Source organism: Suncus etruscus, chromosome 7 (assembly GCF_024139225.1).
Source record: "Suncus etruscus isolate mSunEtr1 chromosome 7, mSunEtr1.pri.cur, whole genome shotgun sequence".
Lineage (NCBI taxonomy): Eukaryota > Metazoa > Chordata > Mammalia > Eulipotyphla > Soricidae > Suncus > Suncus etruscus.
In genome coordinates this window covers 96508004-96524173 of record NC_064854.1, presented here as the reverse complement: position 1 = coordinate 96524173, position 16170 = coordinate 96508004, and the positions used below count along the sequence as shown (strand labels likewise).

The following is a 16170-nucleotide window of genomic DNA, read 5'->3' as shown; positions in this document are numbered from 1 at the left end:
TCCTGGCTAAGCGCTCAGAAATTGCCCCTGGCTTGGGGGGACCGTATGGGACGCTGGGGGATCGAACCACAGTCTTTCCTTGGCTAGCGCTTGCAAGGCAGACACCTTACCTCTAGCGCCACCTCACCGGCCCCTTGCTTTTTGTTTTTTTTTTTTTTTTTTTTTTTTTTTTGGTTTTTGGGCCACACCCATTTGACGCTCAGGGGTCACTCCTGGCTATGCGCTCAGAAGTCACTCCTGGCTTGGGGGACCATATGGGACGCCGGGGGATCGAACCGCGGTCCATCCTAGGCTAGCGCAGGCAAGGCAGGCACCTTACCTCCAGCGCCACCGCCCGGCCCTTGCTTTTTGTTTTTTAATATATTTTTATTTAAGTAACATGATTATAGTTGGGTTACAGTCACAAACAGAACACCCCCTTCACCAGTGTAACATTCCCCCCTCCCAATGCCCTTCCCCACCTTTCCCATGCCCTGCCTGTATTCGAGCAGGCATTCTACTAAAGTTATTTGTTTTTAAGTTCAGTAAATTGTTTTTTTTTTCTTAAAGGATAAGGGTTAAAAAATAATAATAAAGGTGGGACAGTGGCAATTGCCGTTGTTTGCATAGACGCAGAAAAATATGGGGAAAACGGAAAAAAGAAATCCTTGGCCTGATTACAAGAAGGCCTCACCCCAGAAGTTTATTAGCATGAGACTGACTTTGGGCTCCAGGCATACCAGTCTGTCCAATTGGAGTCATTCTCCATGGTCCCAGTAAAACTTTTTCACACTTAAGCTGTTGTTAATATCAGGTTCCTATATTTAAAGATTCTGGATTCTATGCATTTCTTTCATCGAAGTCAGGCTGATGTGGAGCATCAGTGTTTCAGTACACTTTTAGATGCAGAGCGATCTGTCCTGCAAGCAGGCTGTTGCTGAGAGCACTCTTTGGAGTAAGTCAATGCCAGAGCAGTGGTAGGTCTTCCCTGTAGAGGTTTGGATCCTGGTAATGTTATAGACAATTGTGGTTGTTTATCCATTGTTCAGGAGTGTATGGACATTGCCCATTCTTCTGAGGTAATTATGCCAATGTTCAGGGTTTGTGTTCCCATCTCTATTAGATACGAACTTGTTTGCATATGTATTATTTCCCCATTTTAATGTGCCTATGCAAAAGAGAAACATTGCCACAAGATATTGCTGCATCTGGGGGCCGACGGATAAAGTCCAACATTTCCTGTAACTTGGTTCAAACATGAATTCTATACAGAGATACTCTTCTACCATTATTGCTTATAAAACATTGAGATGGGGGAAAAGCGAACAATCAAATAAAAAAAAAACCAGTGAGCAAAAGTGTCACTATATAAGAAGATATTCGAAAAGAGTTATAGATATTAAGGGAATACATCTGAGGTATACAAAGGAGATACACATGTCCCTTTTGTGTTTTAGAAATAGTCAAGAGGAAGGGTGTTGTTTCCGAGACACCACTTTGGTCTGTGATTTGGCCAGTTGAAGAGCTCATGGAGCCATGTCCTTCCCGTGTTGCCTGCTGAATCTTCCAACTCCCAGAGAGGCGTTTGCTTCCTAATTGCTGGAAGCTGGAAGTTCACCAGTCCCCTCCCCGACTCCTGCAGGAATGGGGAAGCCTGGGGTCTCCTTTAAACTGCTCCTCGCCAGAACCCACTTGCTGGGACCCTGAGCAGGCGGCCAAGGGTAACTCTGAGGACCAGGAGGAAGGAGAGAGAAGGGGGGCAGCTGAGACTGCATCTTACCCTAAGCTTAGCCAGGATGCCTACTACATGAAGCCATGTCATCCCCGTGTTGCCTGCTGAAGCTTCAGACTCCCCCAAAACATTACTGTGAAAGATATGCAATTTACCTTAGTCAAAATAAAAATCATTAGTCAAAAAAAAAAAAAAAAAAAAAGGTCAAATGTGGGGTAATAGGAGATGGGAGTGACAGAGTAAAGGAATAAAATGAGCTTCTGGGTGGCGTTCTGAATATAACAAATTAAGCACAATGATATCCAAATATTTGTCTATATGTTCTGCGTGGGGGCGCACAATGGACAGGGTTAGTAAGGAAACATGCTTGGGACTTCTTGAAGCTCGAACCTCTGGTGCTGCCATTCCCCATGCTGGCAGAAACTCCCGGCTCCCAGGAAGGAAAGAGATCCTTCAAGAACTGGAAGGCCGGAAGTTCAAGGCCCCCACCCAAACCCTCCCTCCAGAGCTGGGTGGGAGATGGGGAAAGCCTAGGGTAACCCTTAAGCTCCTCATTGGAACCCACCTCAATGGCTTGTCCAGGCATGTTGCCCAGGGGGAGCCCTGGAGTTCCGGAGGAAGGAGGTAAAGGGGTGCTACCCGCACCCAAACCCTCCCTCTGGAGCTGGGTGGGAAATTGGGAAAGCCTAGGCTAACCCTTAAGTTCCTCGTCGGGACCCACCTCAATAGCTTGCCAGGCATGCTGCCCAGGGGGAGCCCTGGAGTTCTGAAGGAAGGAGGTAGAGGGGTACTGGGGTGACCCAAGTCCCGCACCCCTCCTAGGCCTGATTAAAAAGACCTTTGGCATGGGCCCGGAGAGATAGCACAGCGGCATTTGCCTTGCAAGCAGCCGATCCAGGACCAAAGGTGGTTGGTTCAAATCCCGGTGTCCCATATGGTCCCCCGTGCCTGCCAGGAGCTATTTCTGAGCAGACAGCCAGGAGTAACCCTGAGCACCGCCGGGTGTGGCCCAAAAACCAAAAAAAAAAAAAAAAAAAAAGACCTTTGGCATGGCAGAGGCCTGCCAAACCCCATGCTGGCCTACAGTTATTATTTGCAAAAGGAAATTGAAGCTCGGGGCCTGAGAGATAGCATGGAGGTAGGGCGTTTGCCTTGCATGAAGGACAGTGGTTCAAATCGCGGCATCCCATATTATCTCCCGAGCCTGCCAGGAGCGATTTCTGAGCGTAGAGCCAGGAGAAACCCCTGAGTGCTGCCGGGTGTGACCCCAAAAACCAAAAAGAGAAAACAAAAACAAACAAAAAAAAGAAATTGAAGTTCAATAAAGTGTGTAAAAAATTACCCCTAATTGACCCCACAATAATCCAGGCCCTGAGTGCAGCTTTACAAGCACAAGGTCATGAGTTCAAATCCTGATTGCTTCACTTGAGTCACATGTGATCCTTGCAGCTAAGTGTTGGTGTACCTATCTGAAACCCTGGATTTGGTGTAGATACCTGAGACCCACCCATTTCTGGGAGGGGTCTTGGGAACTGAATATTAGGTGTTACCTTACCTGCAAGACCCCGCCCATTCCTGGGAGGGGTCTTGGAAAAGTTAGATAAGCCTTGGACCAAGGGGATTCGGCCCCTTTTCTGCGCTGCTGGGCCTGCTGGGTGCTCTGGCTTTTGGGCCTCTGTGTTCTGGTTTTTGACCAGCATGGAGCCCAAAGGGAAGATGGCTAACAGGAGATAAGATGCAGGGCTAGCAAAGTATTGCTGTGCTTGAAAGGTTATGAGTAGGCCACACACATGTGGTGGATAGGGCATGAATAAAGTTGTTGCTTCCTGATGCCTGCCTGTGAGTGAGTGATTTCGCTTTTCACCTGGGCCTGGGACCCGCCGGCTGGATGGGGGATGAAGCCACGTGGCTGGGGCCTAAGCACAAAGGCCTCCATCCTTCACCATCCAGCTCCATCGTTAATTATTTCATGCTACAGCTAAGCTTTTTGAATCTGCTGACCCTGTTGTGTTGTGTCCCCAGCACTGCCATTTTGAGTTGCTCCATAGCACTACAGAGTACAAGCCCCATCATTTAAATGATCTCTGAGTACAGAGCCCTGAGCACCTCCGTGTGGCCCAAAGACCACCAAAAAAAAAAAAAAAAAAAAAAACCCAAAAAACCAACCAAAAACAAATTTCTGCTCCTTTAAATGTTCCTTACTTCCACACATTAATAGGTCACTGACATGAATGCTGCTAATCATAATCTTCCTCTGGTCTCCTAAAAGTCTAGGTGGGTCTGCTTCCTGATTTTCTTTTCCAATATCCTGTAATTGGACTTATTTTTACTGTGAAAGAAATTGGTGGGTGGTTTCTCTAGGAAATTTGAGGTCAAGAAGTTGAGTGGTCCATGTTTCAGTTTTTTGTTTTTTTATTTTAGAGTCACATCCAGCTATGCTCAGGAGTTACTCTTGACTCTGTTCAGTAAAGTGAGGCTTGGGGAACAATGTAGGATACTGGGGATCAAACCCAGGTCAGCCACATACAAGGCAAGTGCCCTACTTCTACTGTCTCCAGCCCTGGCCTGTGCTTCTAAGAGAATTTAAAATCTTTTTCTTTTTTTTTTTTTTTTTTTTTTTTTTTGGTTTTTGGGTCACACCCGGCGGTGCTCAGGGGTTACTCCTGGCTGTCTGCTCAGAAGTAGCTCCTGGCAGGCAAGGGGGACCATATGGGACACCGGGATTCGAACCTATCACCTTTGGTCCTGGATTGGCTGCTTGCAAGGCAAACACCTCTGTGCTATCTCTCCGGGCCCGAGAATTTAAAATCTTACAAGCTTTACTTGTTTTGGCTCTGCCTGTCCCATTTTCAAACACGTTCTTGTCAGAATTTGGTAATCTGCAAGTAGAATATATTTTTATAAAAGTCAGTAGCCTTTGCAAATTCTTTTAGTTCCTTCTCAGCAGCATGTTCCTTTGTGAACATGCTTATTGAAAAACTGACTTTTGTTCATGATAGCCAAAGTTGGCATGAGTTAGGAGCCCAGAACAATGAAGAAGAAAGGAGGAAAAAACTTCCCCAGTGAAGGTCTGTAATCACACTACCAGGATATGAACACTTGAATTGGCTATTTTCACTCTGATTTCAGTACCCTCTGAAATAATACAGTAAAAACCTGAAGCTGGGCCCGGAGAGATAGCACAGAGGTGTTTGCCTTGCAAGCAGCCAATCCAGGACCAAAGGTGATTGGTTCAAATCCCGGTGTCCCATATGGTCCCCTGTGCCTGCCAGGAGCTACTTCTGAGCAGACAGCCAGGAGTAACCCCTGAGCACCACCGGGTGTGACCCAAAAACCAAAAACCAAAATAAAATAAATAAATAAATAAAAAACCTGAAGCTAACAAAAAAAATTTACTTTTTGGTTGGTTCGAAGCTACTGGATAGTGTAGGACACTTGCATTGCACACGGTTGACCCAAGATCCATCTTTGGCACCCCATATGGTTTCCCAGCCCTGCCAGGAATAAGCCCTAAGCACTGCTGAGTGTAGGGCTCCCCTAACCCCCAACATTTTTTTTTTCATGATACAACTTGTTACTACACTTGCCACTACTTAGAATTCAAATATTCCTGGCAGGGATCACTCCAGCATATGGTATACTGGGGATCAAACCCAGGGTGGCTATGTACTAGGCAAGGATCCTACCGACTATACTGACTCCCCAGTCCCTTTTAAAATAGTTATAACTCATTTTGATGTACACAGTTACTTACAATGAGCTGAGGGAGAGCTTTACATGAAGGACACACACACGCGTGCACACACACACACACACACACAGCTTTACATGAAGGACACACACCAAAAATACCATTCTTTTTGTTTGTTTGTTTGTTTTGGGGCCACACCCGGCGTTGCTCAGGGGTTACTCCTGGCTGTCTGCTCAGAAATAGCTCCTGGCAGGCACGGGGGAACCATATGGGACACCGGGATTGGAACCAACCACCTTTGGTCCTGGATCGCCTGCTTGCAAGGCAAACGCCACTGTGCTATCTCTCCAAAATACCATTCTTTGAAGAAACATCTACTATGGGCTGAGAGAGAACTTTATATGAAGGACACACACACACCAAAAATACTGTTCTTTGAAGAAAGATCTGGTTGCATGTTTCAGAAATGACAGTATGGGGCTAGAGACATGTCTTACATGGCAGGCCCCAGTACCATGTAGTGGGTCTAGGACTCAGTGATGGCTAACCTTTTTGCGGCCGAGTGCCCAAACTGCCGCACAATGCCTGGTCCTCCCAATAGCCAGTCGGGCCCTGTTGCCAGGTAAGCTGCAAAGCAGACATCGGCACACTTGCCTCCCGCCTTCCCGCATATCTTAATTGCGGACCTTCCCGCGTGCCAGCTGCAAGGCCTTCGCGTGCCACAACTGGCACGCGTGCCATAGGTTCGCCATCGCGGGTCTAGGTGATCCCCATCACATATGATCAAATAGCACCACATCCATGGACACTTGATTTGATCCCAACACTACAGGGCACAAGCAGTGCTACATCCTCAGGTCCTTGCATTGAATTGGGAGCCCCACTGGCTGAAAATCACTCACAAGGAAACCCAAGGCCTTGTGCATTGCTTGGGAAGTCCAAAAGAAGTGAGATAATAGAACATTACTATGAAAGCTACTACCTAGCCTTGAGAACAGAATATTATCTAAGTGGGAAAAATCACATTTGTGGAAAATTACTTAGAGGAAAAAGTTAAATCTCAACATTTTTTTGTTTTTGTTTTTTGGGCCATACCCGGTGACACTCAGGGGTTACTCCTGGCTATGCACTCAGAAATCGCTCCTGGCTTGGGGGACCATATGGGACGCTGGGGGATTGAACCACTGTTCGTCCTAGGTCAGCCACATGCAGGGCAAATCGCCTACCACTGTGCCACTGCTCCAGCTCAAATCTCAACTTTTTTAAGTGTATTGATTGTTGGGCCCACCATATTTAGGTTCCCTTCTGTGTGTCAAGTATTGGATTGTGATCTGCATTCTTTTTTTTTCTTTTTTTTTTTTTGTGCAACAACAAGCAGTGCTATTTTACAGATTTATGTAACTAACCAATTTGATCATGTATGATCAAATCATGTATTGCAGGCTTGAATTACCTAAAGCCTCTCTTCATTTACCCCTTATTTTCCCCTCTCCCTAATTTGCTGCTTCACTATCTTGCCCCTCCGTCATGGTTTTTTCCCGATTTGGTCCCCCCCCTCCTTATGTCCTCTTTAACAATAGTATCCTTAAAATAATGAGACGTGGACCGGAGATATAGCATGGAGGTAAGGCGTTTGCTTTTCATTCAAAAGGTCATTGGTTCGAATCCCGGCATTCCATATGGTCCCCTGAGCCTGCCAGGAGCAATTTCTGAGCGTGGAGCCAGGAGTAACCCCTGAGCACTGCCTGGTGTGACCCAAAAACCAATAATAATAATAATAATAATAATAATAATAATGATAAGAATAAGAATAATAACAATGAGACGTGATTTAAAAACAAGTTTAGGGGGCCGGAGAGATAGCACAGAGGTGTTTGCCTTGCAAGTAGCTGACCCAGGACCTAAGGTGGTTGGTTCGAATCCCGGTGTTCCATATGGTCTCCGTGCCTGCCAGGGGCTATTTCTGAGCAGATAGCCAGAAGTAACCCCTGAGCACCGCCGGGTGTGGCCCTAAACCCCCCCCCAAAAAAAGAATAAATAAATAAAATAAAAAATAAAAACAAGGGGCCGGGCGGTGGCGCTAAAGGTAAGGTGCCTGCCTTGCCTGCGCTAGCCTTGGACGGACTGCGGTTCGATCCCCCGGTGTCCCATATGGTCCCCAAGCCAGGAGCAACTTCTGTGCACATAGCCAGGAGTAACCCCTGAGCATTACCGGGTGTGGCCCAAAAAACCAAAAAAAAAAAAAAAAAAAAGTTGCCAAAAAAAAAAAAAAAAAAAGATCATGGGGCCGGGCGGTGGCGCTTGAGGTAAGGTGCCTGCCTTACCTGCGCTAGCCTAGGAGACGGACCGCGGTTCGATCCCCCGGCGTCCCATATGGTCCCCCAAGCCAGGAGCGACTTCTGAGCGCATAGCCAGGAGTAACCCCTGAGCGTCACTGGGTGTGGCCCAAAAACCAAAAAAAATAAAAAATAAATAAAAAATAAAAAAATAAAAAATAAAAACAAGCTTAGGTTCAGTGGTTTACAAGTGAAGTTTACTTTTTCCTGAACTGAAACTGATTTAAGGACATGGTGGCGCAAGCTGTGGGGAGTTTGTCTTGCACATGCTAACCTAGGATGGATTTCGAGTTGATCCCCCGACATCTCATATGGTCCCCCAAGCCAGGAGCAGTTTCTGTGCACATAGCCAGGAGTAACCTTTGAGTGTCACCAGGTATGCCCCCCCCCAAAAAAAAAAAGTTCTAAGAGAAGGGTAAGAGATAGAGTATAGTGAGTAGGGTGCTTGCCTTGTATGCTGCTGAACCAGGTTTGATCACAGCACTCCATATCAGGTCCCTGAGATCAGAGTCAGGATTCAGCCCTGAACAGCACTGGACACATGTCCCCAAAATAAAAAATCTAAGAGGGGGCCGGGAAAGACAGAACATGGGTTAAGGTTTATGTCTTGCCTGTTGTAGACCTGGATCCAGGCCAGTTCCCTAATCCCACAGAGCTTGAGCTGTACCATGCATCCTCAGGTCTTTATATTGAGCCATCAGTCAATTAGCTGAGCATTACTGAGCAGGTTCTTTTGGACATCTTGAGCATGATTTGGGAAACCAAACTGAATCAAATAAAACCTAAGAAGTTTCGAGGCCAGAGAGATAGCGTGGAGGTAGAACATTTGCCTTGCATGGTCCCCCGAGTCTGCCAGGAGTGATTTCTGAGCATAGAGCCAGGAATAACCCCTGAGCGCTGCCAGGTGTGACCCAAAAATCAACAAAACAAAACAAAAACCTAAGCAGTTTCTCAAAATTTTACTCTCTTAACCTACTGGAGCCCAGTTTCATTATCCCTTTGAACTATTCATGAAGGCCAGAAATTGCCATAGGGTAGCTGTTACTTTGGAGTAGATTTCTAGTTGAGAAGGCAATTCCTAAAGAAGTACATGGGGGGCCAGAGTGATAGCACAGCGGTAAGGTGTTTGCCTTGCACGTGGCCAACAGAGGATGGATCTCGGTTCAAATCCTGACATCCCATATGGTCCCCCAAGCAGAGCCAAGAGTACCTCCTGAGAACTACTGGGGTGACCCAAAACACAAACAAAAAAGAAGTACATGGTGAGGTCAGTGTACTGGGGATAAAATGAATGGCGTAACTTGAATAAAGCTATACTGGAATGCATGATGATTTTTATTTATTTTCATTTGTTTATTTGCAGTGCTGGGGATTGAACGCAGGTCCTCCACATATAAGGCATGTTATCTACAGCTCAAACACATTCCTGGCTCCTGAATAAGAAATTTTATGGAAAGTGACAGTGATTGAATAGACATTTGTGATTAGTCTGTGTGTGTGGGTGTGGGTGTGTCCAGAGAGATTAAGACTGAAAAGGAGCCACCACTCACCTGGATTTAGTTACCTGTCTCTATGTTGCAGAAAAGAATTTTGGGAGAAGACAGTGAATGGAATAGTTTTATTTAGAAAATATGTGAGTGAATAGAGAATTCCAAAAGGATAAAATGAAGGTATTTGAATTTTTGATGACAAAAGACAAAAGTAAATATTAAAATTTAAAGGCCAGAGAGATAGTATGGTGATAGTGGCTGACCAGAATTGGCACCACATATGGTCCTCCAAGCTGTGCCAGGAGTGATCCCTGAGTACAAGTCAGGAGTAAGTCCTGAGCACCTCTGGGTGTGGCTCAACATCCCCCCAAAAGTTGAGTCTCAAATCAATATACCCCTGTAGGTTTGTTTGGTTCTCGCTTATAGTTTGCTCTAGAAATTATCTTGATTTATTTGCCTATAAAGTCTGTTATCCAATAGCAAGAGAAATTGTATTAGAAAGAATTAAATATACATGGGGTTAGAAAGACAATACAATGGGTAAGGCATTTGCCTTGCATGCAGCTGACCCAGGGGGACCATATGGAATGCCAGGATTCGAAACACCATCCTTCTGCATGCAAGGCAAATACTCTATCTTCATGCTATATCTCTGGCCCCAACCCTTGCTATTTTTCATTTATCTTCTCTATCTCTACTCCACTGTATTTCTTTTTTCCCCCAATATTGTGGGACCAAGGATAATTTCAGTATCCGTACTTTAAACTATTGCATTTCTTCATCCAGTTATTCTAAATACTACATAGAAGTGATATCAACTAGTATTTATCCTTCTACTGGCTTGCTTCTTTTTTTTTTTTTAAATATGGAACGCTTCAGGAATTTGTGTATCATCCTTGCTCAGAGGCCATACTAATCTTCTCTGCATTGTTCCAATTTTAGTATATGTGCTGCCGAACTGAGCACTGGCTTACTTCTTTAAACATAATCTTCCTCTAAGGAACAGTGAAATCATGCAATTTGCTGGTTCAGTCTTTAGATTTGGGTAACGTTTGTTCCTAAAATATCTCCTTTGAGTCTACTTAGTTTTCTACTCCTCTACTCCAACTACTTTACACTCCAGAAGTGGAAACTAGACCCAGAATTGTCATCAATGAATTGGTAATTAGGGGTCAGAGCAACTATATGGAATAAACCACAAATATGTTGATTTAAAAGAATGTGTTCCTTCCATCCCATTTGAAACTGGCTTGTATGGATACCCAGAGTTTTGGTCATTCTCAATAGTGTGGGGATGTGTATGACCATTTTTATCATCTTTATTATTTCCTACATGGTTATCCTATGCTCCCTAAGGTCTTATAGCTCAAGAGGGGTGGCAGAAAGCCCTGATCACCTGTGGCTCCCATTTTGCTGTGGTTGTCTTGTTCTTTGTGCCAAGTATATTCTTATATGTGAAACCTTTGGCCATTTCCTCCAAAGACAAGGCAATGGGTGTGTCCTTTAAATTGTGACAACATGTTAAACCTATTGATATATACTTTGAGGAACTTAGAAGTGGATGAGGAAACTGTGGATGAAACAAGGGCAATAATTTACAGACAATAAACAAATCCTTACCAAAAAAACAATGAAGTCTTGCCCCCCTTCATTTATTCCAATCCAATGGGTGTACAGCAGCAAATGACATCTTTTAAACATGCAAGTCATTTTCAGTTATTTTGTATTCTTTTCCATCATTTTTTAAATAATGCATAATATACTCTTTAATTTCATTAAATTTATCTAAATAATTCATATCCTTTTTTTAAATTTTTAATTTTTAATTATGAGAACAAAGATGCAAAGAAAGAGGACAAGGTAAAGTTACAGTGGAAGGACAATCACCCATAAACAGAATTCTCAGAAGAAGTCCCCTTGCTGATATCTTAACTTTGAACTTTCAGCCAAAGACCATTAAGATAAATAAAACAGAACCCATGTACAATTACTTTGTCCCTCAAGTCCCCAGATTGTAATACATTATAATATTTCTTAGCAGCACACAAAGCAATCTAAAGCCATAAAACTTATGTAACTCCTTAAACATTAAAGGTATTTTTTTTTACATTTCCATGCACATGCATATTAGTTTAAGTTAACCTCGAAAGTTTAAGTTTTTTTTTTTTAAGGATTAGAGTCAAAGGAGCACAGTAAAAACGGTGTTAGAGTGGCAATTATTGTTTGCATAGGCCCACCAAAATATGAGGGACATGGAAAGGAAAAACCTTGGGTTAAATACAAGGAGACCCTACCCCTGAAGTTTCCTAGCATAAGGCCAACTCTAGTCTCCAGGCAAGCTAGTTTGTCCAATCCAAGACATTGTCTGTAGTGCCAACACACTTTTATTTTTCACACAGTCTCTGTTGTTGGTATCATGTTTCTGTATTAAAGATCCTGGAATCTGCATATCCTACACTGAAGTCAGTCCTCTACTTTCACCTCACAAATAAAGGGCAATGCAGAGAGCTCTGTCCTGTAAGCAGATCGTCTTTGTTGTTAAGTCTTCTCAGTGTTAAGGGAAGTCTCTTTTGAGCAGGTCGATGTCAGAGCAGTGGTAGGGTCAAACTTGGATGTTTCATGGATGGCTTCCCTGGTTCAGGGGTGAATGGAGAATGCCCATTCTTCTGAGGCATGTGCCAGGTCATAAATAATTCATATCCTTTACAGATCAGGTCTTTAGTTTGTTCTTACTCTACCTAATATTGGAATTCTCATTCCCAGAAATTTGGCTGAATGTGTCATAGACTTTACTTTTTTGTTTGTTTGGTTTTGTTTTTGGGTCACACCCGGTAGCTCTCAGGGGTTACTTCTGGTTCTTTGCTCAGAAATTCTCCTAGCAGGCTCGGGGACCATATGGGATACAGGGATTCGAACCAGGGTCTGTCCTGGGTTTGCAAGGCAAATGACCTACTGCTGTGCTATTGCTCTGGCCCAGGTTTTACTCTTTGAAATTGAATTTCTACTTCCTTATATGATTATATTCTATATTTTAGATTCTCTTCCATTTTCTTCAAATCTTAATTGACTCTAACTTTAATATAATTGAATACAAATTATAAGTACAATTTTTACTTGAGTTATTTTTCTCTATTTCCTCTATAGATAATTATTATGTAAAGTTATGGATTATCTTTTTGTATTTCTGGAGTGTTAGAATTCTTCCTGTCACACAGAAAGTACTTAATAAATATTATTGAAACAATTTAGTCTAAAATGATTTATTTTATTATATTTATTTTTGGTTTTTAGGTCACACCCAGCAGTGCTCAGGGGGTTACTCTTGGGTCTGTGCTCAGAAATCACTCCTAGCAGGCTCAGGGGACCATATGGGATGCCGGTATTCAAACCACCATCCGTCATGGATTGTCTGTGTGCAAAGCAAATGCTCCACTACTGTGCTATCTCTCCAACCCCAGAGATTTCTTTATTTTGATATTGAATTTTATAGTTAGCCAAATAGTTTGGGAAAATAAGTACCTTAGCAGAATGAAAATTATTGTTAAGTTTTTTTGTTTTGTTTTTGTTTTTGTGTCACACCCAGCAGTGCTCAGGGATTACTCCTGGCTCTACACTCAGAAATCGCTCCTGGCAGGCTCGGGGGACCATATGGGATGCTGGGATTCGAACCACTGACCTTCTGCATGCAAGACACATGCTTTATCTCCATGCTATCTCTCCGGCCCCATCAGCAGAATGAAAATTGTCCAAGTTATGTTGCCAAGTGTTCCCTCTTTTTTGGGGAGGTCACATTCGCTGGCGCTCAGGGATTCCTCCTGGCTCTTCGATCATTCCTAGCTAGCTTGGGGGACCATATGGGATGCCAGGAATCAAACCTGGGGCTGTCCCAGCCTTTTGTGAGCTTTTAGAATTTACTGTAATCTCATATTAGTAGCAGATTATTTACTATGACCAACCACATCTCACTGGAATTTAATGCTACCCTCTTCCCAAGCTTTTGTAAGCTGAGTAACAATATCTTTGGCTGAATTCAACATATACCAAAATATAGTGTTCTATTTTGCGAATTTAGGAGAAATTAATTAATTGCTGGATTCAGTTTTTAAGGTATTGATAATACAGATTTAGTTGTTTGTTTGGAGAAAGTAGGCACTACTCAGAAAGCCAAAGGAGAAGGTTTGGGAGTGTTGTGTATGTAAATATTTTGGGGGATTACTATGTTACTCATCCTAAACTGATTGGTGATTGTGCCCTACCCTAGGGTGTGACCTGGCATTCTGCCCCCACCCTAGGGTAGGACCTGATTCTGCTTCCACCATTGGTTGGTATCTGATCCCACCATTGGGTGGTACCTGACTCTGGGGTATAAAAACAAGGGTCTGTGGAAGGCCTGGGCGTTTTTTGGCTGGAACTGAAGCTGAGTCTTGGGACTTCAGTTTTGTCCACCGAATAAAGCGAATATTTCCACGAGCCTGGCTGTCTGCGAGCTGTTTACCCGCCGTTTCACCTCAGAACCGTGGGCTAGACAGGGTGGCAGACGCGTGCTCTGAGCTGGAAGGGAAAGACCTCATCCTCCATCCCTCCATCAGTCAACCTCTTCAGGGGCTGACTTGCTACATAAGGGCGCCTCCTCCTCCCCGGCTGCATTGTGGAAGTTTGACCTCCGCTGCGCATGCCATGGGAGCCGTGACAGACGACGAAGTCATACGAAAGCGTCTCCTGATTGATGGAGATGGTGCCGGAGATGATCGGAGAATTAATCTGCTAGTGAAAAGTTTCATTAAGTGGTGCAATTCTGGATCCCAGGAAGAAGGATATAGCCAGTACCAACGTATGCTGAGTACATTGTCCCAATGTGAATTTTCAATGGGCAAAACACTTCTGGTATATGATATGAATCTCAGAGAAATGGAAAATTATGAAAAAATATACAAGGAAATAGAATGTAGCATTGCTGGAGCACATGAAAAAATTGCTGAGTGCAAAAAGCAAATTCTTCAAGCAAAACGAATACGAAAAAATCGTCAAGAATATGCTGCTTTGGCAAAAGTGATCCAGCATCATCCAGACAGACACGAAACATTGAAGGAACTTGAAGCTCTGGGAAAAGAATTAGAGCATCTTTCACACATTAAAGAAAGTGTTGAAGATAAGCTGGAATTGAGATGGAAACAATTTCATGTTCTTCTTAGTACCATTCATGAACTACAGCAAACACTGGAGAATGACGAGAAGCTCTCCGAGGTAGAAGCTCAAGAAACAAGCATGGAAACAAATTCTAAATCATAATCATTCACCATTCCCACAAATACTGAAGTAGTGATAGTAAATAAGCATTTGTTGTGCTCTTCAGATAGTTTTGATCGTGAGCTACTTCATTTTAATTCTTAATGCACAATTTATATTTCTCTACATAAAAAATTAATTCAGTATAGATTTGTTAATACATTGACTTTTTAAATTAAATGTTAAAAGTTAGCACCACATTCAAATGTTTAATAAAATATTATCCAGCCAAAAAAAGAAAAAAACAAAAAAACAAAAAATTTTTTTTTGAATTTGAAATGATTTATCTAAACATTTGCCAGCTATTACATTTTAAGGCGCTTTTAGTTGATTCAGCTGAATTCTCTTTTCTTTTGCTCTATTTTGGATCCTTTCCAACAAATATTTTTTAGTATGAGTGAGTGTTATGGCCATATTTTTTGTGAAGTCTGTATGTGTATGTCTTGTTTAGTGTCTGTCTGTTCTGCATATTTTGTATATAGTTCCCTTTTTCCTAACTTTATCTTCCCCAATTTAGTCTTCCTTATCCTTCCTTCTCTCTTCCTAGTCCTTAACATTTAATTTTCAGGATTCCCTTCACATGTACAACTCATCTCCTTCACCTACAACTACAAGCCTCCTGATCTCGGCCGGAATAAGAAATCCGTGACTGTTGGGGTTTTACACCATATATGCTGCAAACTTGTTGGAAATGAAGCCACCTGGAATTTGTGTCACAATGTAACCCCAGAGAAAAGATCCATGGATAAGACCCACAGTCTCTGGATCCCAGTTAAACTGTGCTATCTGAATTTCTGGTTTTCCATCCACATACACAGTGCTATTGTTGACCATTTCTACAATGGCTACCCCAAGATTGCACCGATCCCAAAGGAAATGCAGAAGCCCAACCAACTCATGATGTAATAATGTAACGCTTGGGGGTGCCCCAACACATGGATGAGTGTACTGGCCTTCCTTCTTCATTCAGCTTGATGTTATCTCCTGTACAAGGCTTCAACCCGCTTTTCCAGACCCATCAAGTGTCTTCTGCCGGTCTTTTTGGAGTTCCAAACCCCTCATATTTACAGATTGGTATTGAACTCTGTAGAAATTTCATCTGTTGTATTTTTCCTATAACTGTAATCCTTTGAAGTTATATTTGGTACTACACTTCTTTTGACTATTTTAATTAATGTTTTTCTATTTTAGTTTTTAATCTTAGGAATTGATGTTGTATTACATTAGGGTTTTGCTTTCTTGACTTTAGGTTTGTGAGTTAGATATTGTTGTCTATAATTTCCTAAATAATATTTTTGTCTGTTCTCAGGGTTTTTTGCGTGGGTGCATCATAGGCAAAATACTAGGTTTATAGGAGGTTCCATCCATTTTGGATAGGCCCTCAAGTTGTTTATTTACACAGGGAGGGTCTCTGCCTTAAACATTTTGTTTTGGTTTGTGACTTAAGCTCCAATCTATAAATAGTCGACATCAATTTCAGACATCTTATGGACTTCAGACAGGATTAAGAACTTGGACTAAGTTCAGATACCTATTGATCATCATTGCAGTGGCTCCCCACTGTGCAGAGGGTGTATGTGTCTCTTCTTCCGAAATAAAGGCCTAGTTCAATGCCCTCAAAGATGGGCTTTCTGGTCTACCTGAACTTGAATGAAA

The 16170-nt window shown here is 42.9% G+C and overlaps 1 protein-coding gene and 1 non-coding gene across 2 annotated transcripts; one reads left to right on the top strand and one right to left on the bottom strand.

Annotated features, from left to right (window-relative positions):
* Positions 1-10087: 10087 nt before the first annotated feature.
* LOC126015267 (U6 spliceosomal RNA) lies at positions 10088-10194 on the bottom strand. The gene has a single exon (XR_007498150.1). It is a non-coding gene; the product is annotated as a U6 spliceosomal RNA (small nuclear RNA).
* A 3700-nt stretch (positions 10195-13894) lies between these two features.
* On the top strand, positions 13895-14749 carry LOC126013766 (THO complex subunit 7 homolog). Its single transcript, XM_049776972.1, has one exon. The coding sequence runs from the start codon at positions 13906-13908 to the stop codon at positions 14515-14517; it is 612 nt and encodes a 203-aa protein (XP_049632929.1). The 5' UTR covers positions 13895-13905; the 3' UTR covers positions 14518-14749.
* Positions 14750-16170: the final 1421 nt, after the last annotated feature.